The 16,497-nt window shown below is 37.7% G+C and overlaps 1 protein-coding gene across 2 annotated transcripts in view; it reads right to left on the bottom strand.

Moving 5' to 3' along the window:
• Positions 1-638: 638 nt before the first annotated feature.
• The window catches only part of nhlrc2 (NHL repeat containing 2), a 102,204-nt gene continuing 86,345 nt past the window's right edge, over positions 639-16,497 (bottom strand). Inside the window, exons 8-11 of one of the 2 annotated variants that reach the window (XM_063071993.1) lie at positions 11,172-11,294; positions 10,222-10,431; positions 8,574-8,784; positions 639-7,163 (exon numbers count right to left, since the gene is read on the bottom strand). In XM_063071993.1, coding sequence (XP_062928063.1) covers positions 6,907-7,163; positions 8,574-8,784; positions 10,222-10,431; positions 11,172-11,294 — 801 coding nt within the window. In that variant the 3' untranslated portion in view covers positions 639-6,906. Of the gene's footprint in view, positions 7,164-8,573; positions 8,785-9,155; positions 9,381-10,221; positions 10,432-11,171; positions 11,295-16,497 lie in introns of those variants that run through there. The other variant, XM_063071994.1, reaches the window with a different exon arrangement.

The following is a 16,497-nucleotide window of genomic DNA, read 5'->3' as shown; positions in this document are numbered from 1 at the left end:
AGAAGGAGCACAATGCCCCCTCGCTCTCAAACCCAATCCCAAAGGAGATGTTTTACAGTGAGTATGGTGGGTGCTGCCTGGGGTGGTGGCAAATACAATAGAGGCTCTTAAATAGACCTAGGAATGTGTAAGAAATGGAAGTGTTTGGACATTGTGTAGGCAGAAGGGGATAGTTTAATTTGGCATTTGATTACTAATTTAATTAATAAAGTACAACACTGCGAGACAAAGGGTCTGTCCCTGTGCTGTACAGTTGGATGTTCTGTACTCTATTCTACTCGCATCAAGAAACCATGGATTTCAAAGCCTTGTAAATCTGATTAAAGAAAATAGACCCAATAGATCTCTGCAGGAGAGCAGAATACACAAAGTCCCGATGTGATCTGAGCTGAAAATTTGAAGTAACTGCAAATGGCTAGTTGCTGGGTCACATTTCAATCATCAGCATTTCGTGATCCCTTCAATATCAGAGGAATGAAAAGAAATGGTTGAGCATTTAATGAAAGACCTCTCCCCATAGACGAATATGACTCTTAACCTGGTTGCCTATCACTTTAATTGATTGCTCCATTTCCTCTGACCTCTCGGGCTCTTAAGATTGTTGTAATGAAGTTCAATGTAAACCCAAGGAACGGCACTTCATTTTTAATTAATTAATAGCTATATCAAATACAAAAAGGGGTAAATTAAATACACTTGTGATCTTAATAGGTACAATCTTAACAAACAGTCAGCAATTTAATTATGGTTAAAACTGGAATGTACAGTTTACAAGAACATAGTATTCAGCTTCAACCTATGCCAGCTTGAATACTACCTGTATGAATTTATTTTCCTGCATACTTTGTGAATAAAAATAATAATTTAAAATAAAGAATCAAGTATTTGCTGTTGTAATTGTAATCAAAATATTTTCCTATTTGAACAACATATAAATTTTGGTTTAAAACCATTGCCCCCATGGACTAAATGAAGTTTGATTTCTGTTTTATGCATATTTTGGAAATTTATTTGGTTTAGAGATATTATAACTGGCTGTCAGAATAGATATCAACTATTGTTAAGGTTCTTTGAGTTATATTATGTGTACACTTGCTCGGGATTGTCAGCTTTCGGTAAAAAATTTAAATAGTAATATATAGTTTGATATTGCCTCCGAAGCAATTGTCTAACACAACCATTAATGCAATTCCATCAATCAGCACTGATATTTTCACTCCCCCATCCTGTGTGGGTGGAAAGAAATGATTGTTCAGCTGTCTGTGCTCATCTGTCACATCATTGAATAACCTGCATATTCAAATTACCTTTAAATATGATTCCATGTAGCTATTAAATTATATAAGTCTTGCAAATCAACTGTTTTTACTGTAAAGTTACCAGCTGCAATTATTACTGATTTATTGCCTGAGGCTGATTGTGGGTATGATTGAGAGGAAGTTCTTCTATTCAGTAATTTAACAAGGAAAGTGCATGATTGATTTGAACAACAAAGAGAGATTCAACATTAGCCTGTTTTGAATAAGTAACTCCCTTTAAATTATAAAGACAGAAAATTCAGCGAATATTCAACATATCTCACAGTATTTGTGTTTTAGATGAAGATTTATTGAAGATTAATCTAAGTTTTCTGCATTGTGATCTTTGCACAATTATTGATTATATTAATTTGTGTCTTTGGCTGTGTCCTGCTCCAGGCTTCATGTCTATGGACTCATTTTTGTTCTGAACGCTATTTGTTTACTTTTATTGTTTGCGCAACTTGTTTTTATTTCCTCTCTGCACACTGGATGTTTAATGGTCTTTTAATTTTTTTTGTTTTTTCGTTTTGTGGCTGCCTGTAAAGAGACGAACCTCAATGTTGTATAATGTATACACACTTTGATAATAAATGTACTTTGAACTTGTGTGTTTGTTTTATTTCACTATTCACTTTTAAACAGCAATCTATTCCATTGCACATCCAGCTCAACTGTTTTTTTCTTCTTCTATGCCTTTTTCTCAACTGAGGCTTCACCATCCTTGCATTTGTCCCATATCCTGCATTACTGTTCTCAAATCTTTGAGAGGCTTAAGAATTGTGAAGTTCTTCCACACCTTCACTCTCAGCAGTTCCACATTTAGCAGTTCATCTTCCATCTCCAGCAATGTCATCACTAAATAAATCTTCTCCTTGTGTGTATATTTCTTCTTTGATCCTGTTGTCCCCTATATCTCTCCAATTGCTGGTTTGTCTATTTTCCCTTTCTTGCCATCTGCTCTTTCCAGTTTATTTGTGTGGTTTATGGTGTACATGATGGGTATTGATACATTGTATTGAATGGAGTTTGTGCAATATCTCCAGTCAGTACAAGAGAGTGACCCTGAATCTGAGATGTTGGTTACTACCTTTGTATTTCGACTCTACACTCTTTCTTATCTCTCATGTTTTAATAAAATAGAATGGAAGTCTGTGAAACAACATTTTATCATTTAATTAGGCATACTGCACCCTCCTGGCTGAACATTGAATACATTTCAGATCACACCCATCAGTACTACTTACTTCAAGGCTACAGCTTTTTTTTAAAAGAAGTATGTATGGGATTTGGGTCTTATTGGACATGCAACATTTATTGGTAGTCTGTACTGCCCTTGAGAAAGTGGCGATGAGCTGACTTCATGACCGATTGTGGTTCATCTTTAGAGATACATCGTGGAACCTGCCCTTCCGGCCCACTAAGCTGTGTCTCCCAGCAACCCACCTATTTAACCCTAGCCTGATTGCAGAACAATTTACAATGACCAATTAACCTACTAACTGGTAAGTCTTTGGACTCTGGAAAGAAATCAGAATACCTGGAAGAAACCCAAGTGCACATGGGAAGAACGTACCAACTTTCTAACAGAAGCCACTGGAACCGAACTCCAAACTCCAATGCCCCGAGCTATAGTAGTGTTGTACTAATAGCTATGCTACTGTAATGTCCTTTGTTAGGATTTAGATGAAAGGACAGTGATTATGTTTCCAAATCAGGACAGTGCAACATTTGGAGGGAATTTGCAGACAAGGCATTAATGTGCCCCTGTCTTTCTAGGTCTCGGGTCTGAGAGGTGCTAATAAAGGAATCTTGGTAAATTGCAATGGTGCATTTTTTTATATAAGGTTGGTGAATCGGATATCCTGGATGTTTCCAGAGTTTCATTCAACTTTGTAGTTGGAGAATATTCCACTTGTGTCTTAACAAGGGTGACAAGCCTTTGAAGTTCAGAATAGGAGTTATTCACTGCAGGAATCTCAGCCTGTGATCTGTTTTGTAGACATGATGGCTCTCCAATGAAGTTTCAGGGTAGTGATGCCAACAGTATTGCTATGAAGTGTCGACGGGAAGTGATAAACTCTTTTTTTGGGGATAATCACTGTCCTTGTTGAGACTTCATGGGACATGAAGTCAGTGATGAGACCTCCTTGGGTCTCTGCATCCTGATTATATTGCCACTGCCTGTAGATCTGCCCTGTGGGTAGGAGTGACCAACACCCAGAGTCTTGAGGAATCTGGGACAATGGGTTTGAATTTGACTTGCAGAATTAATCAGTGAGACAGCTCTCTTAGTTTAGACATTACTTCCCAGATACCTGTGTAGATTTATCAAAGTCAACAGTGAGTGCCTTTGTATCTTGTTTTGTAGAGACTCATTTTTTTGATACTGCTGAATAGCTTACCTCATGGGTATTCTTACAGATTGATTTTTTTCCCCCTAGAAATATGATTTTTTAATTAACAGAACTTTAATCCCACCACATCAGCTGTGGAATTTCACCTCCCATCTTCATATCATCTATGTAGGCTGCTGTTCCCCCAGTTCAGTAATTCTAGCTGCTATATCACTGCCTTCTACATTAGTATGCTGTTTGCATCTCCTATAGAATTATCTTCTGTTTATTTGATACATTGTGGTTTGTGGTTTGCCTTGCCAATGCTTTTGTCCTGTTAATTTCTCCTGCCTCTGCACTCCTAATGTTTCCCCACATTCTTGTGCCTATATTTGCTTTAATTCTGCAGCACCTCCAACTCCTTCCAGTTCTGATCTGCCTGAAAAATTAAAGGAAAAGGTAAGGTTTGTGTGTGTGTGTGTCTCTCCCTCCCCATAGCTGTCTGGTTGTTAAATACATTTAGCATTGTTTTTAGTTGCTATTTCCAATATCCAATGCATTTTAATTTCCAAATTTTCAGAGTTCTTAAAGCTTTCCTGCACAGAAGTACAAGATAAATGTTTTTTATACCCCATTTAAAATATAAAAATTCTTACAATTAGTAAAAGTACTTCCTGAGAAATTAACACTTCTGTTAAGCTTTACTGCAATTACAATTTACTGAAATTAAAGAGGCTGTATTTGGAATACTCTGAACTGTTTTGGTTCATTTGCCATAGGCAGCTGTGATGCCAGGTCTTTATGTATATTTAAGTTAGAGGTTAATAGATTCTTGATTGGTCAGGGCATGAAGGGATACAGGGAGAAGGCAGGAGAGTGGAGCTGTGAAAGGGAAAATGGATCAGCCATGATGAAATGGTGGAGCAGACTCAATGGGCCAACTGGCCTAATTCTGCTCCTATATCTTATTTATCCAAGGAAATACATAATCTAGCTGCTCAGAAGTCCCAGTGGTTCAGCATCTGATGTTTTTATGCTCCATTTCCATTCACTGGGACCCTGTACTCTATGGGTTCCAGTTTCCATATTTACGTTCAATTTACCTGGTTCAAAGGGAAATTAATTTAATAACTATTTCAAAAAAAGAATTATGAGTGTTAGGGAATTAGTAGAAATAACATCCAACAATCCAGACATCCTGCTCCTCTGGCATCACTATAGCATAAGCACACTGGATTACTTCAGTTTCATTGCTCTCGTCTTGGAGGGCATATGAAGGTTCTTTTCACAGCCTTTTGAGATTCCCATATGAGCAGAGATTGAGGAAACTTTGCTTTCAGGGGAACAATCCTGATAGTCTCATTCCCACTCATCATTTTTTTTGTAAGCTGTCTTCTCTCTCTCAAGTGCCCACTGTTTCCTCTGATTCTTTTTGCTATTAAGCCAGACTATGGGATTTTTATAGAAGCGAATTAAGCTAATGTGTGTCTGTCGTCTGTGGGACAGAGGAGGAAACTGGAGTACCTGGGGTAAACCTACATGGTCCTGGGCAAAATATGAAAACTGCACACAGGCAGTACCAAAAGTCAGATCAAAACCAAATCCCTGGAGCCACAAAGCAGCAACTAATTCCAGCACCAATCTAATCAAAGCAAAGATTGATTTCTATCTGGACATTAGATGATTAAGAGGTTACAGTTGGAGTTGAAGGAAGAAAGGCAGAGCAGGTTTGAAAGACTGAACTCCCTATTCCTATTTTTCTGTTTTTACGTGGCTGCTTTTAATGCATGTTATTTTGAACTGGTAAAAGCAGATGTATAAAATTTTAAATCAGGATATTGTTCAATGCAGTTTCAAAATAAACAAGACAATACATTTGTTATGAAACATCAAATGTTCTCCACACTGCACACATAGAGCTGAAATGGTAGCTTGTGACTAGAAATAAATTTAATGCAACGGACTTTGACCATTTATGACAAAACAAGTTACAATTTACACTAAAGGGTTTTGACTTTATTGCTGGTGCAAAACTGGCTCTCTAATTCTATACATTTATATAAGAGAATATCTATACAATGCTACGCTGTCCTAAAGTAAACAGAGTATTTTACAAATATTCAGAAATGAATAAAACACAATGAAAAAAATAGAATACAAAAGCTTTCTTTGGTTTTAGTTTGTAGCATGCCTATCCTGAGAAATTAACAAGCCTAATTCCATGCTGGGCTTAATGGCACCGAATTATTTTTTTTTAGTCCAGACTGTAAAATAAGGTCTATCATTATAGACCCTTATCAGAACTCCAAATGGTTTTGTGTTTACTCATCAAATAAGTTCAGTGTGTAAATTTAGAAACTCTTTAAATACTAACGTAGCTTATTTAAATCAATAATTCATCCAATTCTTCTGATACTTTGCTAGATACTTCAATAGATAGAAATTAAAATGCAGACCTCTGCATCTGTAAACTTTTTAACCACATTCATAATTTGATTTGGAACTTTGCTTCAAAGTCACATCTGTTTGTATTTTAAAAATAAAATTACATTGATTGTGACTGTGAGATGCCACAGAGGTTTCTTACTGCTGCAACTAATTTTTGCTGATGATTAGTGAAGTAGTGAAGCTGAGCCAACTCTTCCACAAAGCTCTTTCATGTATTTGATAAAACTTTGGTTACGTGTATTTTCCTTCAGGTTTAACCTGTTTTATAAGAAACTTTCAGTTACAATTTACTGAATAACCAGATATATTTTTACATTATTACTAATAAAGGCTGAACTTTCCTGAAATAAATGTTACATTTAGCAAATTAAGTGAGATTAATGTTTGGGAATTCAGCATTTCCTCATTTCAGGCATTGTTTCCGTAACAAAACAATCTTAGCTCTAGTGCAGTCCAGCAAGGTGCAGAATAATGCCTCTTTGGTCTTTCCCAAAATGAGTCCAATTGCAACTGCAAAAGATCAATCACTATTTCCATATCTAGATTAGCTTTCTTTGTGACAGATATAATGCTGTTAATTTCAATGCCAAATGCAAGTTGGGATTTTTACAACAGTAGGCCTCTCCCAACTGAATTTAGATCACTAGGTCATGCCGAGAGTTTCAAACTTATGTTAACAAAGATAACCATTCTGTTTATTAACTCATTATTTCAATGCTAAAATTTACCTAGCTATTCTAATGGGTCAAACCTAAATATCTGTATGTTTCTAATTCTTTATTTATCAGGACAGAAATTTCTAAGAATTAACTGTTTTTATTTATTTAAAAGCTGAAGGGAAGATCCACTTTTAAAGTGGTTTCCTGGCATGTGCTGGAGAACTGTAATGGTTGTTTAAATGAGATTCCTTTCATTTGACAATTATTATTATTTTTACTACAGAAATAGAGGCACACATCTACTGATAACACAAGTCCATCTGTCTGTACTTGAGAGGGAAGTACAAAGATGATTTCAGGTTCGTTCTCAAGATTAACAATTTCTCCAGTGATCTTCTGGCCCACAAAGAGCCACTCGTGCCCTGTGAAAAAAATACATAAATAGAAATTACATGTCCACATTTAAAGGTGATATACAAATTAATCAACGTTAGAAGATGGACCACAATATTCATGGTAAGAATTATGACCACTGTTGCCCCAATCAAGACAAGATTCCAGAATGTCCACAATGTCCACTGACTTCTAAAGCCAACATATTCTAGGACATTAATCTCTTTCAATCCTTTGCTTCATTCATCTTCTACCTTCAATTTTATTTTTACATTAGTTCAATTTGTTCACTGTTATACTGCAGCATTGCAAAAACTAACAGGAATATAAAACTTTGTTTTAACAGAAAACTATCAACAGGTGGTTGCAGCTTGAAATTGGAACTCAGAGAAAAATAAATACATGATGTGAAATCAATAAATTGATTATATATAGTAGATGGATATTTGTATCGGAACTGATCAGTTTTGTTGGAAGGTTATCCATTTCGTCTTTTTACTTTCCTCAAACACTGCCTGAACTTCATGGGCCTCCAATATTTCTCATTTCAGTTTTAAGTTTCAACTCTGAACATTTCACGCCTTCACACGCCATTTTGTCCATATTCTCCTTCATTCTCTCTCTGTCTGTCTCCCCTTCCCCGCTCTCTTTCTGTCTCTCTCTTAACCTCTCCCCCATCTCTCTCTCACCTTCTGCCTTCCTCTCTCTCTGACTGACAAAAAGAACCCTGGACTTGCACTAACAGAAATGTTTCCCATGTACTATTCACCCTCTTCTTTCTCTGCAACTGATGAACAATGTTTGATTTGAAATCTTAGCTCTGTTTCTCTTTCCACTGATGCTGCCTGACCTGCTGAGTTTTACTGTTCTATTTTTATTTCATATTTCCAGTGTCTGCAGTAATTTGATTTACAAAAGTTCCTGGACTCCCATTCTGTTCTAATTACCATTGAATAGTGAAGAATAATGTTTCACTTTCTCAACAAAAGCTTTCTGTCATTTGCAGCGTTCTATAGGATCCAAGGTATTTCCGGACATTTAAAAAATACTTGATAATGGGTAAATTTTGTACCAATGGGGGATAAAATGCTTCCATTTATGTCTGGTTTGCATTACGGCCACTAAACACAGACATAAATGTATATATGCAAAATGCTAGAAAGGAGATCAAAATAGACGAGTTTTAGTCATTTTTGTCAAAGCGAATAATAAGTTTGTTCTCTTAAGTGGCTTACAAACCCTCCTGAAATGTTGTACAGAAAATTATGTAACTAATTACACACTTATAATCCATTATACCTGAACTATTTCACAATGTAACAAACAATCAAATTTGGTACATTTAGGATTGTTTATTTGCAAAATCATTATTGTAATTAGTTTGATTGAGTGGTACAAATGATTACGACATACTATGATAACAGCATTTATAACATTACCTTCTGCCCAAACAGCCCAGAAACTTGGTGCCCCCTCTGTGAGTTTGGCTCCTTCTGGAAGTTCAATTTTGAGACAAAACTGCAGTGTTTGAGCTGGTCTTACAACTAATGGACTCTTGTGCACCGAAACAGCAGATTTTGGTAAACGAGAACGTTTCTTTGGTTTTATAGGTAAGGAAGAGTCCACAGCATCGACAAAAGTGATTGGCAACTATAGAAGAATGAAACGTAACAAAGATGACAGTTATCACTATAACCAAATGTGAGTTCATAATCTAGTTTTTAGGGCCATTTAACTTGCAATTCAGCATTCAGTTGTTTGTATAGAAAAAGCAGAAATCACGAAGTGCAGAATACATGTGGTCTATAGTAATAAAAGGCTAAATTTGACAATAAATAATTAAATAACTCCAAATTTCAAAAGCACAGATTGGATTTTATACAAAGAATAATGAAAAAGTCTGTGTATGACAAGGTGATATATTACACTATATTTAGAACACTTGCTTTCTTACTAGAACACGAGGAAATCTGCAGATGCTGGAATTTCAAGCAACACACACAAAATGCTGGTGAATGCAGCAGGCCAGGCAGCATCTATAGTAAGAGGTACAGTCGACGTTTCAGGCCGAGACCCTTCGTCAGGACTAACTGAAAGAAGAGATAGTAGGGGATTTGAAAGTGGGAGGGGGAGATCGGAAATAATAGGATAAGACAGGAGGGGGAGGGATGGAGCCAAGAGCCGGGAAGTTGATTGGCAAAAGGGATATGAGGCTGGAGAAGGGAGAGGATCATGGGACGGGAGGCCTAGGGAGAAAGAAAGGGGGGGGAGGGAAGCCCAGAGGATGGGCAAGGAGTATAGTGAGAGGGACAGAGGGAGAAAAAGGAGAGAGAGAAAAAAATTAATAATAATAATAAATAAATAAATAACGGATATAGGTCTGGGTAGCCTCCAACCTGATGGCATGAACATTGCCTTCTCTAACTTCCGTTAATGCCTCCCCTCCCCCTTTGTATCCCATCCATTATTTATTTATTTATTTGTTATTATTATTTTCCCCTCTCTTCTTTTTCTCCCTCTGTCCCTCTCACTATACTCCTTGCCCATCCTCTGGGCTTCCCCCCTCCCCCTTTCTTTCTCCCTAGGCCTCCTGTCCCATGATCCTCTCCCTTCTCCAGCCTCATATCCCTTTTGCCAATCAACTTTCCAGCTCTTGGCTCCATCCCTCCCCCTCCTGTCTTCTCCTGTCATTTCGAATCTCCCCCTCCCCCTTCCACTTTCAAATCTCTTACTGGCTCTTCTTTCAGTTAGTCCTGACGAAGGGTCTCGGCCCGAAACATCGACTGTACCTCTTCCAATAGATGCTGCCTGGCCTGCTGCGTTCCACCAGCATTTTGTGTGTGTTGCTTTCTTACTAAAATTTGTTTCCAGTAGGATATTTTGCAGGAATAGTTATTGGATCATCCATTCCTATATATTAGGGATTCCCAACCTGGACACTATGGACCCCTTGCTTAATGGTACAGGACCATGGCATAAAAAAGGTTGGGAACCCCTGCTCTATATCAAGGGTGTTGCCTGCAGGTATGCTTAACCATGAAATTGATGTCAAGATGTAAAATAATTTGGGTGAGAAATGTAACTTACCACAGAGACAGTCTTCATTTCCAAATCTAGCACTTTAACTTGGTGATTGTTGGTATCCGCTACAAAAAGGACATTCCCATTTTCACCGACACACACATCTCCCGGCTCATTAAAAGTAGCTTGACTGAAGTCAGGACCGATTACATTGCTGGCTTTACCAGTTCCTGCCAGTGTAGTACACTGTTTTGTTTTTGGATCTATTACTTTGATCTGAGTACAAAACAAATGAATATAGTATATTTGAATGCCCCATTCAAGAAACATCTAGGTGCTCAGAATGAGAACATAGTCTGTTTACATTTTCTTCACTAAAGAACTTAATAATATTGTAAGAAGTATGTGAATTGCTGTATCCCTTGACAATCATAAAAAACATGCATGTCATTACAGAATGAGTTATCTGAGACAACTTCTTAATATCTATATATTCAATATATAGACACTGGTGTATGTTGAATGATCAAAAAGTGTTTTTGAAGAGGTTATTAATCTAATGATTTCCCATCATACCCAAGGGGTCATAACCTGGGGTCCACAGACCCCTCAGTTAATGGCAGAGGTCCATGGTATAAAAAGGTTGAGAACCTCTGTTATAGAGCTTAATAATCATTGAGACCCGTGAAGTTGCAGTTTCCATTTCCTTTCTATCTTGGTGCCAGATTTACAGGATTATTGTTTCTGAAGCAGTTGTTATAAATCCAGATGACATATTAGATATTTTAGATATATATTTAAAACAATGAAAGCACACACTACAAAGAGATAAACATCATTCAGCCTTATCTTCATAATGTTTGCAAATATGTAAAGCTTATATTTCAAAGAAAATATTTTGATATAAAATCAATACCATTCGTACTGGTGAATGGCTGATACATTTTATCCCAAACCACTAAATTATACCTACCAAAGGAAAATAATTGAAAGAAAATAAATTGATAAAGACATGCCTTGTGATTGTAGGAATCCGCCACATACAGTAAATTCCGTTTTTTATTCCAAGCTACTCCAAGGGGATGCTGCAACTTCGCATTCATTCCAACACCATCAAGATCTCCGAAAGCAAAGAGATTCTGAGAAATACCAACACATGCTTTATTATAAAAAGTTTTGAATAGGTTGAAATAATTTTTAGGATAGAAAATAGATCTTGTTATATTTGTTTTTAATTTGGCTAATTTTTCAGGCAGTAGCCTATAATAGACTTTGCACTCTTTATATTTAGCATCGAGAGGTTTTACATTAATTTTAAGGATCTGGCCAATCCCAAGCAGTGGGAACTTCTCAGGATTTTCAGGCATGAGTGCAGTGATGATTAAATCATTTCATTAATGAAAATATTATTTAAAAAAAATTATGTAGAAGGAGGATGACAACTTGTGCTCCTAATTCTAGGGCACACGTAATTCTGCCAGCAATGAGTGGCGTGCACCTTCCTTGTCTCTACTCTTTCCCAGTGTTTTCTTGAGGGGCACTGCCACTAGATCAGTGAACAGATTTGGAGAAAAGTGTGGAGATCCCTTGCCAAATTATTAAAGGAAAGTGCACAGATCCACCTCAGCTCAACAATTGCAAAATGTGTTATCAATGTACAAATGACTCCAGAAATATACCCTTGAACCTAAAATATTAAAAATTCCTAAAACTAATCTAAATGAATACAAATATTATAATTAATTATTTGTAATCTTGCATTTAATTAGTTCCTCCATCTATCTCTAGTTTTGGTTTCTGTTGCAGTGTTTTCTACCCAATCTTTTTAATGAACTGGGTGGGGACTGTGCTCTGAAGTGCAAAATCAAATAGAGGTTTTGTAGTGAGGTACTATAGAGTCATAGAACACTACAGCACAGAAACAGGCCCTTTGGCCCAGCTAGCTAGTCTGTGCCAAACCATTAATCTGCCTAATCCCATCGACCTGCACCTGGACCATAGCCTTCCATACCACTCCCATACCACTCCCATCCAAGTACCTATCCAAACTTTACTTAAATGTTGGAAGTGAACCCACATCCACCACTTGTGCTGGCAGCTCATTCCACACTCACCACCCTCTGAATAAAGAAGTTCTCCTCTCCATAAATGTTTTACCTTTTCATCCTTTATCTACTTGTAGTCTCACCCAACATCAGTGGAAAAAGACTGCTGGCATTTACCCTATCTATATCTCTCATAATTTTGAATACAGGACCTCTATCAAATCTCCCCTCAATCTTCTCAGTTCTAGGAAATAAAATCCTAAACCTATTCAGCCTTTTCTTATAACTCAGGTCCTCAAGTCCTAGCAACAGCCTTGTAGATTTTCTCTGCACTCTTTCAGTCTTATTCACATCTTTGCTATTGGTAGGTGACCAAAACTTCAAACAATACTCCAAATTAGGCCTCACCAACATCTTACACAATTTAGCATAGCATCCCAATCCCTGTACTCAATACATTGATTTATGAAGGCCAAAGTGCCAAGAGCTTTCTTTACGACCATATCGACCTGTAATATGACTCTCAAGGAATTATAGATTTGTATTCCCAGATCCCTCAGTTCTACCATACTCCTCTGTACCCTACCGCTCACTGTCTAAGACCTACCCTTGTTAGTCCTTCCAAAGTGCAACACCACACACCTGTCTGCATGAAATTCAATCTGGCACTTTTCAACCCATTTTTCCAGGTGGTCCAGATCCCGCTGCAAGCTTTGATAGTCTTCTTCATGTCCACTACACTCCTAATCTTGGGGTCATCCATAAATTTGCTGATCCAGTTCAGCACATTATCATCCAGGTCGTTGATATTGATGACTAACAACAATGGACCCATCGATCCCTGTACACGCCAGTAGTTACAGGCCTCCAGTCAAAGAGGCAACCATCTACTACCACCCTTTGGCTTCTTCCAGCGAAACCAATGTCTAATTCAACTTACCATCTCATCTTGAGTGCCAAGTGAGTGAATCTTCTTGACCAATCTCCCATGTGGGACTTTGCCAAAGAGCTTGCTAAAATCCATGTACACAACATCTATTGCGTTGTCTTCATCAGCTTTCCTGGCAACCTCCTCACCAAACACACTCTGCTAGGGCCCATGCATTTTCTGCACTTTCCTCCCACACGGTCCATGTGTCCTTGTCAGGCCCTGGGGATTTGTCCACCCTGATTTGCCTCAAGACAGCAAGCACCTCCCCCTCTGTAATCTGTATAGGGTCCATGAAGTCGATGCTGCTTTGTCTTATTTCTATAGACCCCGTGTCTCTCTCCTGTGTAAATACAGATGTAAAATATTCATTTAAGATCTCCCCCATCTCTCCCGGCTCCTTGCATAGATTACCACTCTGATCTTCCAGAGAACCAATTTTGTCCTTTGCAATCCTTTTGCTCTTAACATATCTGTAGGAGTCCTTAGGGTTCTCTGTCACCTTGTCTGCCAGAGCAACCTCATGCCTTCTTTTAGCCCTCCTGATTTCCTTAAGTGTTCTCTTGCATTTCTTATACTCCTCAAGTACCTCATTTGTTCCTGCTTTCCAATATCTGCTATGCACCTCCTTGTTTTTCTTAACTAGGGCCTCAATATCTTTCTGAAAACTGAAGTTCCCTAAACCCATTGTCTTTGCCTTATATTCTGACAGGAACAGGTGTCTGGAGTTACTTTAAATTATCTATCTTCACTCCTCCAAAATAATGGATTCAAATATCAGACCATTTATATGAATAGTTTGTTTAAAGCATGTGAAGGAAATGCTTTTCAAAAGTATTCACTTACAAAATTGTCCACTAAGAACGCATTAGCAGACTTGCTATCTAGGTGATATGTTTAACATAATTTTCTGTCCATTAACTCAAATACAGTTGAGCAATGATCTTCCATTACCAGATGTATGATTGTGAACAGCGCTAAATGGAATCATGCTGAAAAACAAACTTCACACCCACTTTAGCTTGACAGCATAGGAGAAGATCAGTGAAACTCCCCTTTTCACCGTCATCATACTCGAGATCTCCAGAAGATGCAATAAGATAGCAATTGTAATCACATCAGGCCATTTTCAGCACCGATTCTGGCACCAAGGCAAAATGACTACTTTTAACAACCTTCAGCATAAGATTAAGGCTTTCCAAACAATATGAACAAAGACAGATCACTAAAAGGGTACTTGGTTCGATCTTAGAACATATAACGTACAACAGTACAGCACAACATGGGTCCTTCTTCAGATTATTGCCGACCATAAAACTTTAAAAGTTCCTTGTATAATTTTTACTGTGTGGCACCATAATCCAGTTATAAATATTGGAACTTACTGAATAAAACATGACCATGCATTATGGGTAAAATACATAACATACCAAAATTGAAATGGATGTCAAAATTGAAAATAAGCATTTAATTAATTACTGACTATAACTTGTTTTTTTTTTTGGTTGTTTTACAATTAATGATTCCTGAGTGGATGAACTTGTTTAACCATTTAACCAATATTCACGTCCTGGCCAAGATTTTCCAAAGGTGGGAATCCCACAAACTTGTAGAAGCCTGCCCAAAAAGACTAGATGGCTCACAGTACGACTAGCCCCAACCATCTGAACCATACCGCTGGGATACAAAAGCCTAATAAACGAAACTGATTGAAGCTAGGATGGGTAATATAGGCATGGGCTGAGTACAGGAGCAGAAGGACCAGCCCACCAAGACCTGACCTGTTATCAGACCTTTCCATTGAAATTTATACCTTCATTCAATACTTTCAACAGCAAGTCATTCATTTTGTAATGGGCTAGACTCCACCATTACACCCAGAGGAAGAGGATAATGCCAATGGCAAATTTTGAAGCTCTGAAATATATTTGAATTACTTGTAATAAATGAGACCCACAGTATATTTCAGGTTTTGCAAGAGTTAAAAAAAAACTGATTCAAGGATGGGCGTTTGGACCTGAAACTTCCTGTCATAGGTGGAGGCTATAACCTCTTTGAAGGTTATTAGCGTAATGCCAGTGTGTGGTTTTCAGTGAGTAAACACCAATTTTATATTTGATTTGCTAATTTATTTGTTCAACCATTAAATTCTCTTAGCTCTGTAATTTTAAATTATAATGATATGAGATGTTAAACAAGAGGCTAAAAGCCCCCCCCCCCCATGTGAATTAGAACTTGTAAATTGAATCAGGTAACTCAAAGGTAATTTTACCCTGGACAAGAAATCTGTGGACTCAATGTACAGCACAATATGTTTTTAGGACCGTGTCCTCTGAGTGTAGCTTTTGATGAGTAAAAGATGTCAGTAATGGAAGTATAGAGATTAATTAAGTTTAACAATGGTTATTTTAGGCTAGGTGATGTGCTTCAGAATCAGAATCAGGTTTACTATCACTGGCATGTGACATGAAATTTGTTAGCAACAGCAGTTCAATGCAATACATAATCTAGCAGAGAGAAAAAATAAATTAAATAATAATAATAAATAAACAAGAAAATCAATTACCTATATTGAATAGATTAAAAAACATGCAGAAATAGAAATAATGTGTATTAAAAAAAAGTGAGGTAGTGTCCAAGGGTTCAATATCCATTCGGATGGCAGAGGGGAAGAAGTCGTCCCTGAATCGCTGAGTGTGTGCCTTCAGGCTTCTGTACCTCCTCCCTGATGGTAACAGTGAGAAAAGGGCAGCCCTGGGTGCTGGAGATCCTTAATAATGGACGCTGCCCTCTGAAACACAGCTCCCTAAAGATATCCAGAGTACTTTGTAGGTTAGTACCCAGGATGGAGCTGACTAGACTTACAACCTTCTGCAGCTTCTTACAGTCCTGTGCAGTAGCAGAAGGCCCCACTCCCCATACCAGACAGTGATGCAGCCTGTCAGAATGCTCTCCACAGTACAATGATAGAAGTTTTTGAGTGTATTTGTTGACATGCCAAATCTCTTCAAACTCCTAGTAAAGTATAGGCACTGTCTTGCCTTCTTTATAACTACATCAATATGTTGAGTCCAGGTTAGATCCTCAGAGATCTTGACACCTAGGAACTTGAAGCTGCTCACTCTCTCCACTTCTGATCCCTCCATGAGGATTGGTATGTGTTCCTTCATCTTACCCTTCCTGAAGTCCACAATTAGCTCTTCTGTCTTACTGAAGTTGCCAGGTTGTTGCTGTGGCACCACTCCACTAGTTGGCATATCTCACTCCTGTACGCCCTCTCGTCACCACCTGAGATTCTACCAACAATAGTTGTATCGTCAGCAAATTTATAGATGGTATTTGAGCTGTGCCTAGCCACACAGTCATGTG

This window comes from Mobula hypostoma, chromosome 19 (genome assembly GCF_963921235.1).
Source record: "Mobula hypostoma chromosome 19, sMobHyp1.1, whole genome shotgun sequence".
In the NCBI taxonomy this organism is placed as follows: Eukaryota; Metazoa; Chordata; class Chondrichthyes; order Myliobatiformes; family Myliobatidae; genus Mobula; species Mobula hypostoma.
Note: the sequence above shows the minus strand (reverse complement) of the source record. Positions and strands in the feature narration are given on the sequence as shown.